The sequence below is a fragment of the Myzus persicae genome, unplaced genomic scaffold (genome assembly GCF_001856785.1).
Source record: "Myzus persicae strain clone G006 unplaced genomic scaffold, MPER_G0061.0, whole genome shotgun sequence".
Classification (NCBI taxonomy): Eukaryota; Metazoa; Arthropoda; class Insecta; order Hemiptera; family Aphididae; genus Myzus; species Myzus persicae.
The window spans coordinates 114,404-137,289 of record NW_019101823.1 but is presented as its reverse complement, the minus strand read 5'-3'; the positions used below and the strand labels follow the sequence as shown (position 1 = coordinate 137,289).

Genomic DNA, 22,886 nt, shown 5'->3' with positions numbered 1-22,886 from the left:
GATATAGTGATCGTCTTACGTTCTTCCTTTGCCATCCTGTCGATCGGGATTAGCTCCATGCTCCAATAGCATCTCGGTCGCGTCTGCGTGGCCCAAAGTCACGGCATAGAACAAAGCCGAGCAACTGTTGCTGTCCACCGCATCGACTTCGCATCCACACAACGTCAAAAGTCCGTCTACGCATTCTACGTGTCCTCGACTGGCCGCACAGTGCAATGCTATTCGATAGCGAAAAGTTTGATTATTGTCAACGAAATGCATTTATCACGATCAATGGGTCAATCGCAGCTGGCCACAATCGCTAATCGATGGTTATACATAGTAATAATATCAATATTATGGATCGTTGTATTAGTATTAGTATTATGTAAATGTATACATTTTAGATACCACCTGCTCGTATACCACCAGTGTCGCTAAACCTAAACTTGTACATAAGCTAAAGCAATTTGCTTCGAACCATAATTTTAGTAATTTTATGTTAGGTCCCACGTCAATTATATTATAATATCTAATTTTTGGCATGTATGGTGCATGATATCATAATTTGTATGATGAGGTCGGCTCCACTACCCATGGGTAGGTACTGTATACAATTTACTTTAAATATCTATGCACACGTTGCGCGTGCATTATATTATTATTAAACATATATTTTAAAATTCAAAGTAACCTCAGCGATATTTAACACCCCAATTTCCAAGTCTCCGACTTTCTGTTCCGATTTGTAAGCAGTTACCTGTCAGTCCGTCTTTGTCATGCGATTCAACGTTTGCTCCACCGTTCACCAAAGTTATAATAGCATCCGCACTACCTGAACAAATTATATTAAAACAATATAATGTAATAATTTGAAACCATAATAGTTTCTAACTATTACATATAATAAAAAGCAAAAGCAAAAAATTATAAAATCAGTATAAAGTATAAAAAATAAAATGTGTTTAAGTATTTAATGTTTTCTTAGCAATAAAGAGATATATCGAAATTGTTCGTTGACTCTATTTACTGGAATAATATTTTTTACTGTTACATTATATATTATATAGATAGTGAGCTATCTCGGTTACACATATTATTGTACACAATTGCTGAATGCATAATATTATGATTAAATAATAATTAATATCTTTTAACATTCAATATTTAAATATTCAGGAAATTATCGGTTATTTCTAAATCGAATGAAAAAATATATAATATACGCTTAGGTATAAAGTTATTACATAATATTATATAGATGTAAATGTCAATTAATATTATTATTATGTAGGTATAAATATCCACCATAGGTGATTGATAATAATATAATATGGTTTAATATTTATTGCAGTGGCGTCATTAAAATAAATGCTCATTAATACTTTTCAGTTGCGTTTTGCACGCTGAACAAGCAACACGTATGTTTCGCTTGAGCTGTTCGCGAAATAGTGATGTCTAAGTTTTTATAACTTTTTGTAAATGTTTACAGTGTAAACCACGGCTGGTCGGACGGATGGTAATAGTTTTTATAAACAAATATATTTTAAGTGGGCACACTTAAACTGACCGAATTGCACAATGTATAAAAATATGGACGTCGGTACAATTCCGCCGCAAAATATAACAGTTGATACTAGTATTTGGACACAAATACATAATAACAACGTGACCTTGAAACAAATGGTAACGGGATTGCGATTAAACAATGAGAAATTGCAACTTCAGATTTCTGAAATGATCTAAAGGAATTTTGAGCTCACCCAAAAAACCAATCAAAGTGACGAATGAAGTAGCGAAAACTTCTGTAAAAATCCATAAACCACCTCCAATAACAGTATGTGGTGTAAATGATTTTAAACAATTAATGATTAATTTAAAACTTGAAGAAGCTGAGGGACACGAGCAACAAATAAAAACTTTGGGCAATGGTAAAATTAAGATACTAACAGGCGACGAACACCAGTCTCGACGAACTAGAAAAGTATTAGAAGAGCAAAAAGTTGAGTATCACATATACCAACTTACAACAGAAAAAAAGTTTCGAAAAGTAATTCGTGGATTACACCCTGAAACTGACCCTTGTGACATTAATAGTGAATTACCCGAATTAGGACATCTTGTTCATAATTTTACGAACATTCAAATTAAGAAAATAGTGGATCCTAACAACAAGTTTAGCGATCGAACTATTGTAAGGCTTCCATCATTCTTCGTGGATTTGGTGCCACAAGCAAACAACAAAGAAATTTATAATATTAAAAATATGTGCTATCGTATAATAAAAGTGGAATCTCCAAGAGGAAAAAAAGAAGTGCCACAATGTAAAAATGGTCAACTATTTGGTCACACTCAAAAATATTGTTTCATAACACCAAAGAGTGCAAAATGTAGTGAAGGTCACACTCCACTAAATTTCTCTAAGTCTAAGAAATTAAGGGTGAAATGCGCAAACTATGGTGAAGGACACACCGCAAATTGGAAAGGACGCATCACATATAAAAATGCAATAGAAAAAGCTCACCCAAAAAAAACTACAGCAGTACAAAGAATACTACAAGAGCCTGCGAAATAAGTCATTCGAGAAGTTTCTTTTGCAACTATCTTTTACATTAACAATGTCTAGTTCTTTGAACGAAAATCAAAAGGGTCCACTGACACAAACTTATGCAAAACAAAATAAAAATTTACCGTCGCTATCTGACGTGATGGCTGCATTAAAAAAATTAAATGAGAGATTCGACAGGCTTGAAAATAGCGTCTAATATCGATGTAATATAACGATGTCAAGACATCACGGCAGCCTACCGGTTCGAAAGTAACAACACAATTCATCGTGATATGATGCTGCCTACAGTAGCAGATGAAATCCAAAGGTTTGCTCGCAAACACAAAACGAGGCTATATCACCATGTCAATCCATTGGCCATCCAATTATTAGATAACTCCTGCAAGGACGTCAGACGTCTTAAGCGTCTGAAACCATAAGACTTAGTTTAAGATTTTAGCTTAAGGCTACTTCATTGGAAGTGACTCCATCGACGTGTAAAATATATATAATTTATATCTATAGTATGTAAAATATTTATAATTGTTAAACATATATATCTTTGGGTCGTTTAAATAATAAAGCCCCGGGGTCATAAAAAAAAAATTAATATTTTTAAGTTTTAACCATACATTTATCTGCAATTTTTATTAGTTATAACACCTCCCCCCTGAAATTAGTTTTTGTGTGTGGTGTGAGCTGGTACATATAATTTACGAGCTTATAGCTAAAAGCGATTATCTTTAATATATATTTATACAAATCATAGTACAAAAATATAATTGTATCTACACCAACTATAAACACAACAATTGTACTAAACATTGTTACAGAATATTTTTTTTTAACGCAGTTAGTTGCGAAAAAAATTAAATAATACCAACACAATTTATTTTTATTAAAACTTATTTAATACGGGGAGACGTGATCAGGTTTGACCCAGTATGACTTCAGCTTCTTAAAACTTATTATAGACGTCGGAAAAAGGCTACCCTCCACAATAAAAAAAATGTCAACGCCACTGACATGCTTTGGTCGTAAATCGTTTTACCCGCGCTGGCCGCCCACAAAATCGGTTGGCGTCCGTGTTTGTCGGTCACGTGGACGTCGGCGCCGAACGACAGTAACAGCTGCAACACGCGGACACCTGTATTCCGTGCTTCGCCCGAACGACAAGCTCCGTTTCCACACATTTGAGCAGCGTAATGGACGGCATATCCGCCGTGTACGTCGGCCGAACTGGTTGTGCCTCCGTGGCTGAGCACCAACTCGAGAGCATCCACGTCGGCACATACTGCGAACATAATATAGACACGATCAAATGGTAAGACAATCCACGGAAACAATCATATTAATATATTATATTTTATGCGACAGTGGTGTTGATGAATAAGTCATACGAAGCCCGGGGTAGGGCCATTTAAATTGTTCCTTATATGGCAATTATTATAATAATTCATCCATACAGACCACCACAGCTAATTTTTCCAATACAGACCCCGACGGACCATGAAGCTATTCGATTTGAATTTTTAATTCTATAATAATATCGTAAAATACCGTAAATCGAATGACACACCAAAGACTATACTCTGTTTACTGATAGAATGTGGTTGAGCACAAACCGGCAAACCACGAATTACCCTGCAACAATCACCCCAAATCCTCACTCTTAAACTCCATTCGTTTAAGTGTGAAGTAACCACATTCTCTTTGTGAGCTATTTATTTATTTGTTTATTTATATATTTTACGGACTAGGCCCTTTTTGCATGAACATACAGTTTAATTAATTGAGTTTTATAATTTGTGTAAAGTGTACACTGTACCTATATATTATGTTAAGGAGAACCCGAGGAGGAATAATGGGCTTTCATAATATAATATAATTGGCTCAACCTAAAGTACTAATTTACTTACAAATATTAGAATAAGTGGATTCTAAACCATGATTTTCTGTCTTCGTCTAACACGTGCATAATATTGTATTTTAGAAGTATTTTTCGCCAAACTTACCAATTGATCCAATGAAGCTATGAGAATTCTAAAAACCATTTTGAATTTGTCGTCATGACTAATCGAGATCAACTTTCCAACACTTTTGATATTATCCACAAAATACCTAAAAACTTTATGCTAAAAAAGATTAGTTAAAAAAATTGTCACATTTCAATTTTTGGAGAAGTTAAAATCAAAAATGTAGGAAAGTCTATCTTAAGTAGACATGACGACAAATTAAAATATGTTTTCAGAATTCATTTCGCTTCACTGTATCAATCGATACGTTTGACAAAGAACACGGTTAAAATCGGAAATCCAATATGTAGCGTATGTGTTTGTCAAAGACAGAACATTACGATATCTAATAATCTTAAGTTAAAAGTCAATGTACCTACCAACGAATAGTAAAATAGTGCATATAGGTTCGTTGTTTAAGTACCTTAAAGTCCGTAAAGTCCGTAAAGTTTCTGCACAACAAAATAACTATAAAACCGATCAATCGATTGTGCCGGAAATTAGTGTTGTGTAAATATTAACGTTTCCCGTTATTGATTTTTTTCAAATATTAACAAAATTAGTATGAGTTCTCTATATACTATCTCCCCAAGAATTTACTCAGGTCTTAGACAAAATTTTCTACAAGAATAACTTCCTTCAATACTGAAGTTTGGAGTATTTTTCTACTCCAAAAGTGTCATCACACAAAAAAGGTCTCATTACCGAACCAACTGGATTTTTAAGTATGATATATATTGCATTCAACAATTTAACCACACTAGGGTCATAATTCATAAGTCTTAATAATTATAATTTATAATAACATTTAAATAAAAAGTATATTCAATTTTTTTTAAACAAGATAAATGTTCATAATATATTAAGAACAATCTAAGCCGCTAAAAATAAATTGATAAATCCAAATACCTAGAACATTTATTAGTTTATACATATTTTTAATATGAGGGGTTATAGGTCATTATATGTATAGATACATACAGATATTCTTATTAAATATTTTTAAATATTCATTTGAAACTTTAACAAACTTATAGTAGAAATTGGTACCTATGTCTTATATTTAACGGCAAATTACTATGTAGATATATTTTTTAATGACCCTCCTTAAAATGATGATACACCAACGAAATGATATAAATAATTTAAAAGTTATTGATTTTAAACTGACTTTAGTCAGTTCAGTGACCCAGTAACAAGGGAGTCAAAAAATGCATCAGACGCAGTAGGTGTCGTGAGTACCTCATCACTGCGTTGGTTTCTGTAATGGATGAATTAAAATTGAACTCGGTGATAAATCATTGTATACGAAAAACGATTCTGACTTCTGACTGGAAACGGACTATCAGCACATATTTGATTATATATATAGCAATTATAGTAATTTATTTTTCTATTAGTATAATACATAGGTTAAACTAATTTTTACCAAAAACTAATCGAATCTCCCTGTTATATTAATATTAAATTTTACATTCTTAGCTATTATTAACTTATGAATGAATACTAGGTGAATAGGCTAATGGTAAAAATTACATTGTGTCGAGTAAATAATAATATGCATAGTGGTGAAAAGTTACAATTTCCCAAGAATAATTTTAACTGCAGAAATAATTAAAAGATACTTGTGATCATCAGAAATATTTGAACTTCAAGCGCTTATACATAACAAACAACTGTGTTTATGTATTTTCAACATTTTTAAATTACTTTAAGAATCACTTATGCGGGATCTCATATGACATTTTAAAGGTTTGTAACCAAGCTTGAATATTTTTATTTGCTTATATTATTAATTTGTTTAAAAAAAATATTACATTTTATCATACATAAATCTAAAACACTTAAAAATTTAAAATACTTATCTACAAATAGGTAGCTCAAAAGAATAAAGTTGGTATTCAAAGCATTTATTACTCCACTCATAATTTAAAAGTTAATATCACATTGGAAAATCTCAAAAAATATGTACAAAATATACAATACATGTATTTTTTTAAATCACATTTTATATTTTTATTTTGTGTCGTACTCGCCAAACAAATGTTTAGCTTACTAGCTCTGCTATATTTCTGAAGTAAACTAAGCAATAAAATAAAAGCTCCATGTTGGCTTTGCATTGGCATCAAATAATAAATACCAATAACAATATTTATTTTTTTCAAAACAGTAAATTCTTTGTTGTGTATTATAGTAAATTCTAATAAATATAAGCTTGTTCATAGATTACGATCATTATTATATTTATATTGCATGAAAGTCAGACAATTTTTGCTAACGTGTATCACATAATAAACAAATATATAATGTACCTTTACATACATATTTTTTTATAATATTACCTATATGTTTTTATAATATTTCAATAAGTTAATGTAATATGCATCTATACCTGTTTACCGGCGAGGCTCTGACTTTTTATATATGAGATGAAAAACATAATAAAATAAAATTGTGGGTTGCAGGTGAGACTCGGTCGTGCGCTTAATCTGTGGAAACGCTATGAATGCACGTACCAACTACCAGGTTAGGTTAGGTTACCAGCCGGCGTTGCTACCTTCCAGACCACCCAGAATTTTTAGGAACAAAGTCCTTGCTACACATACATTACGTGTTCCAAACAAAACAGTTCCCCTTACAAACAGCTAACGGCCATAGTTGCCGGGCTTTAGTTCAATAAAAAAATAAAATAAAATAAAATAATTCAAGAAATGTATTAAAATCTATTATCATAATTATGATAGCATCATTATTATAACTTTTAATTTTTTTTGTTCTTATTATACTTATCGATACGATGTTTGAAAATTTTCCTGTCTACCTATTCTCTAAAATATAGAACGTATTGATTTGGAAACAAATTATTAATTGTTATAACTATATATTTAAGAAAGGTATAGTTCTATTGTATTTTGAATAAAAACTTATGGGAAAATGACTACCTATGAAAGTTTTTTTCATAGTCACGCGATCACCCATAAAACAATTCAAGTTATTCAAGTTATGTAGCTTAAAATAATATATAGGTATTAAAATTATATTTCCCTATACCTTATTGTGATCGATTTGTTATTAGTAACATATTTTATATACTGATTTTTTTTTCAAGTATTAAAGTAAATATTCATATTGAAACATTATAAAAACAAATTTAATTCAAACTTATACATTTAATATAACAAAGGAGCAAAGGTGTTGTGTATTGTTAATATACAGTTTACACGATATACTTAGCAAAGAATATATATCATCACCCATTGGTTAGCTTTTCTCAATCGAATATTTATATAATAATATGTATAATCAGAGACATAATATAAATTAACCATTTAAAAAAATGTATAACTGAGAACTACTACCAGATATTACCAGATATGACTTTTCAAAGAAAATAATGATTCGAATAAAGAATTTTCAACATGATATGACCACACCTATTCAATAAAATGTTCAAAATATATTGCCTTATTTGAGATATTTTTAGGAACTCGAAAATGTTACTTCCGAAGTAAGTACAGTTATAATATAACATGGTTATACCTATGGTATTATATTTTGAATTTTTAACATAATGCAATAGTTTGTTGTGAATATTTTGAGACCACTTCGAACTATGTATGAGTCAACACTCGACACATTTAATTGATATAATAATATTGAATTTATATAATAATACGTTTGATCAAAGACATAATATATTATATGTTAACCACTTAAAAAGTGTAAACGCATCTTCAACCCTTACGGTCGGACACCGAAAAAGCAACAACCACCACGGATCCTAGACTGGTTAAGTCGGATAAACATGGAGTTTCTAAGGTTAGCAGTATAGATACACATGGGATCAAATGGAAAATGAAGTTTTATTATAAATAAGTTTTAAATTACAATTAAAATGATTAAAATCACACCAAATATGTGTCGGTACTACTGGCGTAGCCGTTGTCATTGTCGCCATTGTTGTTGTGGTTGAGGTCATTGATTTTGTTGTTGTTATTGATGCTGTTGTTGATATCATCCCTTGGACCTCCGGGTGAAGATTCCTGTGGTCCTACTCCATCACTAGGGACTTACACACTTCACACGAAGATTAGAATACGCCGGTGACCTATCGGGAAACGCTAGACGATGGCTGCGACACCGTGGCACACTGCCGTGGTGGCGGCCTTTTTGATGTATTTGTTTACAAATAAATAATAAACATAGAGAGGTTGCTATGTGTGAATGCGAGCGAGTACGGGTTCTCTTTATCTATTCGAACTTCACCTCGACATGTCACAAATATAATATGACCCACATACGCACCGACTTCGTCGAGGAGTATCACGTGGATAATTTAGTCATGTTACGAGTATATACCTAATAATAATAATAAGTACCTAGGTTGATACCTCTACAGTCAAAATTACAATATAATAGATATGGGTAATAAACTAATATATAATAACTAATAACTAATAAGTCATAAACTCATAACTAATAACTGTTAGTAGTTAGTTGATGTGCTTTTAAGATACCATAATTATATACCTGTAGCCCAATGAACAGTCGAGTGACCTTCGGCATCTCGCTTATTTGGGTCCGCCTGGCCGGACACGAGCAGGAATCGAACTAACGGCAAATTACCAGCGATTACAGCCAAATGTAGAGCTGTGTGACCATCGTCGTCGGGTATATCGACTATAGATGGATCGGCTTCCAGGAGAAGCTTAGCGCAGTCTGCATCGTCTTCGTCGTTTTCGGCACAGTAGTGCAACGCTGTCTTAAAAACACCATCCCGTTCTACCACTGTCAATGGCTGTTCAAAAAAAGAGAGTTAAATCATCTATATGAAACATAACATGGTAATGTGAGAATATTATTCAGTTAAGTTAAATCAAATAATTTCACCATCAACAGTTTTACATTTAAGCATATTTACTACATTTTATTTGAATTGCGTATGATTGATATATAGTTTGGGTTATTTATTACAATAATAGTTATTATTTACTTTTTCTTCTAGGATTAGTTTGACTTGTTCGGATCGTCCATACATACATGCTTTCATTAAAGGTGTTAGGCACTTGTCATTTATAACGTGTGATGGCGACCCATCGAAATATACTCGCTTTCGAAATTCAGTTGTAGTGGTGGTCCGTAATGTAGTCATAATTATATCGTACTATATCCAACCTTCAACAGATTTTTTTTACATTTCAATTTATACGAACATGGATAGCGATGCAATTATAATAAATAGTAATAACAAAAATATTTATTGGCCAAGAAATTACAATTTTCAATAAGTAAATTATATATAACATATTTAAATGGCCCATCTCACAGGTGAGAATAACTTCTTATAGATGATGATTGAGTACTATTAAAAGATTAGTATACGTTTATAAATTTTATAATATTTTTGATGTTTCGATAAAAACTGAGTCATATAATTTGGCTATAATTCAAATACATGAATAGCCATACTTAATAAGTATTAGTAATTATTAATTATTAAAATAATAACAATAATAACATAAATAGCAATAAATGAATATATTTAAAAAAAAAAACAAAATTGGAATAAATAAATAGATTACATAATATACACTAGTATATTACATAAGTTGAATGTCACTAGTATTATTTAACAACGTCTGTACATTTTATACGACGTACAGTTAATAATTTTTCACCAGTAATTTCAAAACCACTTATAATACCACTGGTAGAACAAGTGCTGCCATCCCCCACCCCCGGGGCATGGCAGAAACCTACGGGTGCCCCATTCGAAATTCTGCCAAAAACAAACACACACGTGTTCCCCCCTACCGTTCCAAAAAATATACAATACAAACTACAATACAAATCCTACTACAGCTAATGGCCTCAGTTGCCGAAGCTTAAGTTCAATAAAAAAAAAAAAAAAAAATACCACTGGTATTAATTAATTTGTCACGATCAACACCATGTTCCTTATTATTAATAATTTACTAAGTATACTATATATTGCTACCTAGTTTAGGTTCAATACCAAATTTTCCCTATAAAATGTAATGCAATTATTAGCCATCAGGTAGTCAGCGAATTAACTATAAACATTAAACGCTACCTAAGTTACCTAACACTAGCTTTTGTATTATAGATTAAACAATATTTCCACATATTATACTTACAAGATCAAATATTCAGACTTCAAAATTAAACACCAAAACTTACATAAATAGAATTCATTATTTTATTTTCTTAGTTTATGAAAATGTCCTTCAGCCAACACTTGCTTATCAAATTACCACTTACAGTCTTAACAAGTGTATAAATACCTATTTTAAATGAATAAATTATTTTAAATTTTATGTTTTTACATCACTTTCAAGGTAAGTTTAACAATTTTATTTCAATAAAAAATATTAAATATAATTGTTATATGCAAATCTATAGCATAGCAATATATTTAAAATACAAATTTGATTATTTTTAATTAATAATTTATTTTAAAATAATTTTACTTTTTCTAGATTCTATTCGGAGCAATGTATACAATGTAGGATAAATTGTATTGATTTTACGACGATATGTGATTTTTTATGTCTATATCGGTAAACGAATAGATGTCGCAAAAACGTTTCGATTTTCAACATCAAGGGTGGTTTTTTCGATATTATTTTGGTATAACTCAAAAACGAATAACTGTACTAGAAGTTTTCACCAAATATGACTTTTTGAAAAAAAGCATGATTCGAATAGAAAATGTTCATCACGATATGAGTATATGACCATACTCAATAAAATTTTGCCTCATTTGAGATAATTTTCGACGCATGAAAATTTTGCTTCCAAATTAAGTACAGTTTTAATGTTATGGTGTTATATTTTGAATTATTTTAACATATTACAATAATTTATAATGAATATTTCGAGACCACTTTGAACTTTATGAGTTAACACCCAAAATATTTATGATTAGGATGTAGTTGGCTCTGCTATGGCAAAATTTGAAATATACTCCATAATTTATATTTGTACATATTAAAAATTAACAATCCAATCTTTGCAAGCAATTTTCCGACTCTGAGCATAAATTTAAACATCTTGATTAAATTTGATTCATCGGCAATTCTCGAACGTTGCATGTTTAAACTTTTTCATTTTAAATGGATTGTATACATTTTAAAAGTACTCTTTTAATCTTATACGTACATCATTTTTACATATTAAGTTATACTATGACATTTAATTCTTTACATTTAATTTTTTTTTTTTAGTTTTATAAAAATTTCAAAGTACCAACGATATTTGCATTTAAGTCGAAAAAATGTGTTTTACCTAAGTTTGATTTATTTGTCTTAAACTTACTGCATTACAGATTTAAATAGTATAGAAATTATTTTGGTGATAACCGATACCACCCGTTAAAACGTAAACTAACCTTACCTTTTTTAAATTTTTATACTCTTTTTTAGGCTATTCTTGGCTTTTTTAGACTATCAATATCCTATCTTTACGATTCTACCCATGATTATACCTATATTAATTTATTATTAATACTGCAATTATTGATACTGAATACTAACGTATACTGGCATAGCGGTAGACTTTCTATATAAATGAGCAGATATATAATAATAGCTTCAATACATAGTCATTTCGATACTTGTACATTATTACTAAACCGATTCAGCGTACACACCTATTACCATATTGGAACCTATGTATTACCAATACCAATTTAATTCTGTTATATATAAGTTATAAATAGCACATATTATGAATTAAAAAAGATTCTTAGGTCAATAATTTGTACCAATAAGTCTATGGATCCAACTCTTCCGGATCCTATTGTAAGACCTGTTCAAGTAATGAGAATCATGAAGTGGATGGAACCACATTTGGTACATACCTATCTCATATCTGTACACAGATTGGAGAGCCTAGTAAGTGATAGATAGATAGGTCATGCGTCGCATATGTTACCAGTGTGTTTGCAAAGGCCAATAGGTATAGGTAAAAGGGTACTAAAAAAGATAATATATGAAACATACAAATATACAATAACTGATAAAAATTATTGGAATGCAAATTTTTTTTTTAACAATTACATTATACCTATTCAAATACCCTATTACGTTCAAATATATTAGATTTTAATAATTTATTTTAACACTTTTTCTTCTTTACATTGATTATGTACCTACATCACAAACATAATAAAAGTGTTCTCGCAGAAATCAAAAAAATGAAAACCCTTAATCAAAATTGTTCTCAAATTGCTTTTTTATAAAGCGAAAACATTGAAAAACTAATTGATTGAGAAGAAATAAACAAAATGGAATATTTATTTGCAAAAGCTATATGTACATTCTGGAATATTTATTGTATGGACATAAATACATAATATGGTCTATGACCTTGTTACATGATTATTTGGAAATCGATTATGCACGCAAAAGTTGAGCGTTAATTTTATTCGGACACACGACGACGTGGTTTAGTAGACATGAACCGATGTCTTGAGGTCGAGGTCAAGTGTTTTCGACCCAATTACCATTAAAATAATAATCTGCCAGCCAAAGGTCAATCTTTTTGATTACCATATAATTTGCGTGTAAAAACACCAAATACTTGTGGTTGTGATGTTATCCTGAATGACTAGTTTTGTATAATATCTTATGTAGCATTAACCCGATTTTATTATCGCCTACTTCAGACATTTTCTAGTAATAAAAAGTCTATGCTTTTTTTTATCAGTTGACCTCATTGTGCCACAAAAATGACGCCCTACTGAGTCACAATAGTACCTATATCATATTATAATAGCCAGTTTAATGGTTATTTTTACAACTTGCATTGTTTATTTATTAGACTAAAAATACTAAAAACAGTTGTATTTCAAATGAATCTTTAAAAATAAGGTAATGGTTTGAACAGTTAATTAACCCCGGTCAAAAAATATTTTTTACACATTTCTTGTGATTTTATAGTATAGGTATGCTACAACTAATAACTACAATAACTGGTCATGAACATTCTTTATTATTTTCTAGCAGGCACTTACCCTATTTCATAAGAAAATATGATTATTTAAAATGTAAATAATATTTTGAGACATATTTCTTTTACAAGTCAAATTAATAAAGTTAGGAGATAATGGCTTAGATCCACAGTCCTAATTTGGTCTTTCTATTCACACCTATTTATTAATTCGTTGACATAAGTAGGTAATATTAGAATACCTATGAGTATCTTAGTTATCTATATATATCTGTATTGAATGCATCAAACTGGATTTCAATAGGGATCAAGTAACTTAAACAACTTTATGATTTATACACCTACCTACATTTTCAATTTCCATTGACGATTTCAAATTCATAGGAGCAACTAGAGTAATATTTTTGGGGTGCACAAATTGTAAATAATTTCCAAACACCATAACCTTAACACTGTCTACACCTATATTAACAATGATTTCAAATGTATATTTATGAACAACCTATTTTTTATTATGAGTGAAACAGTGACAGCAATCAGATTAAGAAAATAAAATTATCAAAACTATTTTAATATGATGTTTCTGTCAAATAAATTGTATTTATTTAAATTACTGCCAGTTCGGACTTCAGGACAACTTAAGAACTTCAGGGGACCTCTTCTCTCTCAATTACCTAATCAATAATGCCATCGAAATTATTTTTATTCTGTTGAGTACTTTTTAACTCTGGCTAATTTAAGCTAGGAGTAGAATAGCTTAAAGACCTACGTCCTTAATTTCTTTTTAAGTAGTTTTTTAAGTTACGACAAATTATAAACAAGAAAACAATATAAGCGCACTCACATTTTAATGGATCGTCCTACATCCTGCGATAGATAGAAAAAAGTGTCGTTACCCTGTGCTCAAAGTTATTTCGTCAATTTATAATATAATATTATTATGATTTTTATTACACAGATAAGTAATAACTAAGTATCTATGACCTGTTCTATGCAACATTAAATAAGTTACAGATTATTTCATAATATTATGCTAAAACTTACAGCTGGGAACATAAAAGCAAAGTACTTACCTAATATTCTTAGGTATCGATTGTAATATTATACTCCTCAAAATATACAAAATATTATAGTACAGGTAATAGATATGGTAAAACATTTTCGGCTATTATTTCTGTTAATTACTCTTATAAACCTATATATTTTTATTTTTGTGTGCTTCAACTTTAATCGAATTTGGTTATAAATATAATACTTTATATACATTCAACAATGTTAATACCTATTTAATTTTTTTTTTAATTGATCTGATTCTTATTTAAGTTAGGTAAGTTATATTCTTTTTCTCTGTAGCTTATAATTTTTCAAGTGAAAAAAAGAAAATTAACTTCCAGCATTAAATTTAACTTATATTTTCTGTAATAACTTAACAAGTTAAATATGAGTCACCTTTCCCAACCTTGCAAATTGCAATATAGATACCTACCATACAATAAAATGAAATAGGAAGTATTTAAAATATTATATTTTATTAAATACCTACTATTTTCATAACATTAAGGTACGATTGTACAGGTATATTATATGTCTATAGTATTTGCAATCATAACATAATTGGTTAAGTTTACCTACAACAGTTATTGTACGTCATACTAGGATAACATTTTTATATTGCAGTTGCGCGCTACTATTTTAAACTTATGACAATTTTTGGGTTAGTTTTTGTTAAATACCTAATTACCTTATTATTATTCCTGTTTTATTATAAGATAAGTAGGGTATAATATATACATTACGTAATTTATTGGGTGGGTATATATAATTTAACTATGCATAATATTTTTTATTATAATAAAACAATTATACAGTTTATAGTTTTGAAGTACTGTAATTTAATTACCTTGTCTAAAATCTAAAACGTACTTTTGACTCTCTCTGCCTCTTAAGAGTCATAAGGTAATAATTTTAACAAGGACAGTAAAAACACGAACATTCATATAAAACGATAACGAAGTTAGTTAAACGTGTCTAAAAAAACTGTTGGGTATAACAATTAAAAGAAAAATAAATAATTTTTAGATAGGCAGGTACATGAAAAACATTAGTTTATATATTATATATTCTGTATACCTATATAATCTATCTACCTTTAATATCATAATACCACCATAAAATACTTCGTATATTTAATTTTAAAAACCTTTTACAAAAATAAAAATGAAGCACATGACTAAGTACATACAAGTACCTACCTAAATGCAATATAATATAACTAAATATGCTCCAATTCTTAAAGTCTTCTTTATGTGTGCTATTCATAACAAAAGTGAATTTATATGTATTAGAAAATTAGACACCATTTCTATATAGATATTTCTACTTACGTCAGTGTGTCATAAAGTAATCGCAGACAATATGTCAAAAATACTGTATTATGACTTATGAGTAGATTGTAATTATATAGTCTATAACTCACAACCTACAAAATTCTGTTTTTTGACTACATGAAAAAGAAATAAAGTTACCGGATTACTATTACTAATACAGTTTTACCTATATTAGTATACCATCGACATAAATTTAATAATCATCATCCGTCAACAATTTCAAAAATATTTACCTATTGCAAATTACAATACAAATGAATACACTCGGCTGGATAAAAATTTGTACCAAAAATGTAATACTAGTTAAAGTTTGTGGGAATTAAATAAAAAAATTTCAGTGTTAATCCACATTATTTTTATGAGAGTCTGGAGTTAGAATTTCGACAAAATAACGAAAAAAGAATAATAACTAAAGAATTAATATTTTATGAGAGTCAATAGTATATATTTTAGACATTTGCTATTCACCCGTAAATTAACGATTTCTCATCGAACGATTTTCTTACTTTGATGTAATTAAAAAATGAATAGTAGTCCATAAATAGGTACTTAAAGTGTTCACAATGTATCATATTCTTTACATGATACAATTTTCAAAGTATTTGATTGAATTATTTATGAGAAATTTTGGATTTTATCAGTTTTTTCTATAGATATCAATGAAATGAAATGGGTAATTTAAAAGTCTATGTAGTAAGTAGTAACAGTTAAAAAATATTAAAGATAAATAGGCACGATTTTTTTTCTAAGCATTTAAAATTCGAAATTTGACAAAATTTCTTTATGTTCAAAGTCTTTTATCAAAATCTAGAAAATATGCTAATAATTTTCTAGTTAAAATTCATTTTTGTTCAATTTGTTATAGCTAAGGATTTAAGATTTAAAACAACGGTTCTCATAAGTAATTGATACTATAGACAACAAATCTGTAAGAAAATATATTAAATAAAAAATTTTTTTAATGGATTTTTGTTCAAATTTGAAACAATTTAACTACCTATATAGATGTATGGGACTTATAGATTCATCATTGATAATGTAAATACAAAGTATAGGTACTTGCATACCTGCGATGTATACGTGATATCAAGGATACGTGCATGGTGCACCATCTGACTAGGTACCTGCGACATTTTATGTGATTTTAAACATATTTGGACTTTATAAATGTTTAAAATTTTGTCTTCATGTTATTTATACTAATTATCAGCTAGGAGAGATTGACAATGAATTGAAATTGAAAATATGTGGTAAGGTAAGCAACATTTAATAGTTAATTTGTGTTATCATAGTGTTGATTTAAGTGGTATTAGATGAGTGCATCTAGCGAATAACCATGACAAACTTTCCCCTGTACCATTGAGTATAGATAGTATATTATACTCAATGCCTGTACCTAGGTACAATGATGGCGACGTGTCGACACCGGATTAATTAAATACAACACTGGCTTGTTTTTCATTAAATGTATTAAGTCTACAAATTATCAATCTTCAATTGTTAACAGTTTTACATATTAAATATGTCAACATTTTGTATTTAATTCTTATATTTTATAGTCAATATTCTATATTTATATAGATATAAAGTTAACTTGATTTTTTACAATTAACTGATGCGTTTTATGTTATGTTTGCATAAATTGTGTTACGTAAGGTTACTACTTGAGGGGGGAACGAAGCCCCCAAGGCCCCAACAGTATGGATTTACTCTAACTATTTAATGCAGCAGTTACAATTTATTGCACTTTAGTTTATTACCTGCATTGCCTATACACTTACACTCGTATAAGCGAATAATGTTAAATATGCATTAATATGGGTGTAATATTTAAGGAGTCAGATATACAACATGCCTATTATATTATTATAAGATTTAGATAATCATGAAAGTAATAATGGTTATAGTGTCCTGAAGGGCTAAGGCCCTGGAAGGCCTCATATTTTTTTGTACGAATTTTACTAAAAATAATAAGTAAGTAGGTAGGTATAATCTTTGGAAAATGTTAAAATGTTGTTTTTTCATACCTAGGTGGATAATTTTTCTTATCAAAGTCTAGGAAAGAAATGAAATATGTCTGCTTGAAATAAATATTTTTGTGGTTCGCGAGCAAGACGAGCTGCTTTGTTTAGTACGGTATTAATTGTGTAATTTAAATTCGAGGTAGGTATTTTAAATATTTTTCCTATGACAAAAAAGTGCCTATCCACCTCTGGTTACGGCGCAATCATCTTAAATGATAAAATAAAGGTATCGATCAAAATTACAAATAAAATTCTTATTGAAATATTACGTACCTCCAACGAATGGCCAACATCAGCTGATTGTTCATATATTATATTGCGTGCAAACGGCAAGGCGTTTACTTACCGATGGCACATGACCGACTGTGGCTTGTGCTCGCTAACTGTAGTCTAATGTCTTTGCGGGCGTTTTGTCGAAACGTTCTGAGCTGTGTGTCGTCAAGACAACCCAAACACATGAACTCGGAACGAAACACGATACCGACATTATTATTATTATTGTGTGCGGTATCCGTGTAAAATCACCATCGACGTTTGGCAAGTGCTTATAATATATATATTGTACACCTAGGTACCTATATTCGGTTTCAAAATTCGCGATGTTGCGATTATAATATAGCACCCTCATTATTAACACAATAACATGTAAATTATATTATAATTAGCATTATATATATTAAGATGATATTATTACCTACTGTATTGTTCCCTTATTTGTTACAAATCTCCTATAGCAAGGCCTTAACTGAAAACCAATTTCTTAGGTTTGTGGTTGCGAAAATTCAACTATTTCGAAATTCTATTGAAACAAACCATACAATTTGTAACTTTTTTAAATCATTAGCTCAGAGTACACATATATTAAAACAAAATATTCTTAAGTATATACTAAGAACTAATAAAACTACATTAATTTTAATGTGTAGAACGAGATGGGTTGAAAACCAAGATGCACTAGGAAGATTCATTCAAACACATTGTCCAGTTTTATATACATTAGAAGAGTTGTTGGAAAACCATCATAATAGAGATACTTCGTCTAAATCTTTACAATTACTTAAAGCTATTACAAAAAGTTACTAGCTTAAACGCAGCTGGTGGTTTAATTTCTCTGGATTTGCCCCTTTGCAAAATTTTACAAAAAGTCGATCGAGATCTTTATGAAGCATGCTAACATAGGTATCGAACTATCGATGACATATTCGAAATTTTAATTAAAAAGTGAGAAAACGCCAATGAAGAGTTTAAAATTGTATTTAATATATCATAATCAGTTAATAATGAATGAATTCTCGTCAGACAAAACGCATCGACATTAAAATCTGGTATCCCGAAGAATAATTTAGAATTTCAATTTATATACCTTTATTAGACGACTTTTTACAATAACTAAATGAATTATTTAATAACAAGCCTGCAAAATATAATTCCTAAATTTTGTGTCAAAAAAAAAAATAAAGATATTAAGCCTTGTGTTGATTTTTATATTTATAACTAAACTCACTAACTATTGAAGCAGAATTTTTAGTATGGCAGACAAAATAGACTAAGATTTTAGAAAAAGATAGGTCATAAAATGTTTTTAATGCGTTGTTCCAATGCAATCTAGAATTTTTTTCTGTCAATTTCGTACTTATTAAATACGTTGGGAACTTAACTAGTATCAACATCCACATTCCACACCCGAAAAGATGTTCTGAACTTTGAAAAATGTCATGTTCATAACCTAAATGATATTTTTATAACTTCATATTTTATAACATAATAACATAATATTACATATCTATACTCTACACCCCCCCCCCCCCAAAAAAAAAAAAAAATTTATTTCGCTGACTGCGGTCTTGTATGCACTAGTTGCTTGAGTTGCTCAGTTGTTTGTTCGAAGGACGTTGCACCCGCATGTATTTAATCAGTCTTTCACAACTTCACAAGTATGACATCGTAAATTCTTGTTTGCCAGTTTCAATATTGAGCTGTTAGTTTTGATATAAGAGTGAATTGACCTATCATAATTTTAAAGGTAACGTTATTATTTAGAGCCCCACTTAGACTTTTATTGATATTACTATTTTTAAGTAAGTTATGGCCTTTTTCAAACTGTACATTTTAAAATGATAATAACTTACTTAAAAATAATAATATTGATTTTATTCGGTTTCATTTATTTTATATTTATTAAAGCCTGAAAACATGAGAAAACGAAATTTGACTAATTCATTATTATAATAATATAATGACGTTGACCAGAACGCAAACTATCAGACACAAGTACCCAACCAATGTACTTATGAAGATCAAAGGACGATGATAAAATAATAGAAAATCCTATTCTGTTTTTAGCCAAAGACCACTGACGCGGCCGACTGGAGCAGCGATCATCTTCCGGTCATCGTTATACTTAACGCGTTAGTCGTTATCACTATTTGTACATCAGCGTGTTTACATAAATGTTACAAAAATAAAATTGTGAGTCTCGAGTTTCCTTCAAAAAATAAATAAGTTACTTTATTGCTTTACAGGTAACTTACACAAAATTATAATATTATTATTTTCATTTAATGGGACCAAATTTTTAAAAAAAAATCTGAAAACTAACTATTGAGATAAACACTTGACAATGTAACCAATTTATAGTATCCCTTTTAGATATCTAGTCTCTTCAGTTTCGCAACGAATAGTATATTATTCATTATTATTTATTAATTATTAGTTTATTATTATTACTATGGTCAATCACTCGTGACTAGAGCTTGTAATCAAAATAACTTAAATGGGTTTCAGTTACAAGAGAAATAATGGTTTGGCCTAGAGATTTTTTTTAACTCCTTATATTTTGATTTAAAATATTTTATTTTTAACTCATTAAAAAATATATTTGAGGGTAAAGGTGGGCCTCGGGACTCTCCCCCCTTAATCCGAGCTTGTCTTAATTAGAATTATTTTTATAACTATTAGTTGCAGATTGGATACACACAAATAAAGATAAAACATATCGTAACGTCTTAAACTCTTAACATACATACCATTAATAATTCTATTTTTGAAAGAGAGTAGGAAATAAATTAAGGAGTACAGATTATAATATTTAATTAATAATAATTGGACTACAGTTCAGTAGCTGAAAATAAACACTTTATTAATTTAAAACACAACACAGGTTGAATGAAACAGGTACCCCAGTATTCAGTAATAATTGTAATAACATCATCAATTACATCAATGACAAACATAATCATAAAAATAAGTATTAACTATGTAGGTACCATAAAATCATAAAATATTTTCAAACAGATTTACATTAGGCTAGATTAGCATTTAGCTAAGTACAATAATTATCATACATCAATCACAAGACAGTTAATTTGTATGGTGAATTATCAGTTAGTTTATCAATCTATTTCATGTCATCAAAATATTAAATATCTTTACTAAATTTAAATTAAATAGGTAAATAAATTCGATAGTTTAAATTAAAATAATTAACGAATTTATTATCTAAACATCATTACCGTATAAGACATAAATATCATAGTACATAGTGTAAAATATTTTATTACCTACCTAATAATTGTACACTAACATTTTGTAAACCATTTGTTTGTAGTTTTTTTTCTTTTTTGCATAATACATTTAAACAATGAAATATTCAGTGCTTGAAAATCACGAGTTCAGAGAATAGAATTTTATTGTTACGAAAATAATGTAAATTGCAATTTCCTCTTGTGATCAAACCAAGAACATTTTGTCTCTCATTAACCTTTCCACTTATAAAACAAATAATTTAAATTAATGTCAACGTTTTATTAAGCCAACGGTAATATAGAATGTACTGAATTACATTGTACATGATATTTTTTTTAAAGATGTTTAATAGTTTACATATTAAAATATTGTTATTATTGTTGATAACAACTTGCAATTAACTAGAATGGATCAGATTTAATATAAAATATTATGTGTGATAGGTGTTCCATGATTTTATGTGAACATACAAAAATATCGCAATTGTTCCTGGTAACTATAAGCAGGTTTTTGAAATTCAAAGTTTGAATAATGATTGAACCTAAACAAAATCTTCAACATAAAATATGAATTATATCCATACAAATGTTCAATTTTAAAATAGTAATAAAGTAATGCCACAAGGAAATCTTTAATATTAACAACAAAATAAATCTACCTCGGAAATACAGAGTCTGTAATGTTATTTTTGATTTTGCGATGTATAAAACAATTATTTTTAATTGAAAAAATATTAATTTTGTGAAGCAATTAAATAAACTACAATGTTGAGTGTTTAACATGAACAGAACAATGTTCTTCTTGAACTAAATGAATAGGAACAAATGTGTTTATTAAAGTAACTTTCAAAGCACTAGAAATATTATAGATATTGTTCATTCTATTTTAAAGTGTCACAGTATTATTTATATCACCTGAAAAAAAAAATTAGAATCAAATGGCGCATCATCACACAGAATAAAATATTTGTGTAAATTTTTATCATAATAATCTCTATAATAATGATGATATTAAAAATAATAAAAAAATAATAATAATAATAATACAATTAACATGTGTTTTAAAAAATAATTCATCAATGTAATGCCAATTATTGTATTACACATAAAATTTTACATTTTTCGAAAAAAAAACTATATAATTTGAATGAATAACTGCAAATGCTAAAAAAATAATTATAATAAAATTTTGAAAATAAAATATGAATCAACTGTAAAGTAAGTTTACTAAAAGCAATTACTGTTCACATTTATAAGAGCAATATTCTTCAACTATTTTAAATATAGATATTAATATTACCACAATTGATTTAAATTATTTTCAGCAATTTGCAGTCTTGAAATATCACACCGGCTTCCACAACAATTAATTATAATTTTTTAACTGTGTAATTAATTATACTAAACACACAATTTATATGAATACTATAGTAATA

The 22,886-nt window shown here is 29.0% G+C and overlaps 1 protein-coding gene across 1 annotated transcript in view; it reads right to left on the bottom strand.

Annotated features, from left to right (window-relative positions):
- Window positions 1-18,305, bottom strand: part of LOC111030540 — a 33,030-nt gene extending 14,725 nt beyond the window's left edge. The window contains exons 1-6 of the mRNA XM_022310080.1: window positions 18,200-18,305; window positions 9,536-9,717; window positions 9,073-9,340; window positions 3,579-3,821; window positions 740-814; window positions 20-218 (exon numbers count right to left, since the gene is read on the bottom strand). Coding sequence (XP_022165772.1) covers window positions 20-218; window positions 740-814; window positions 3,579-3,821; window positions 9,073-9,340; window positions 9,536-9,694 — 944 coding nt within the window. The 5' untranslated portion in view covers window positions 9,695-9,717; window positions 18,200-18,305. The remainder of the gene's footprint in view (window positions 1-19; window positions 219-739; window positions 815-3,578; window positions 3,822-9,072; window positions 9,341-9,535; window positions 9,718-18,199) is intronic.
- Between the last annotated feature and the right edge of the window lie 4,581 nt (window positions 18,306-22,886).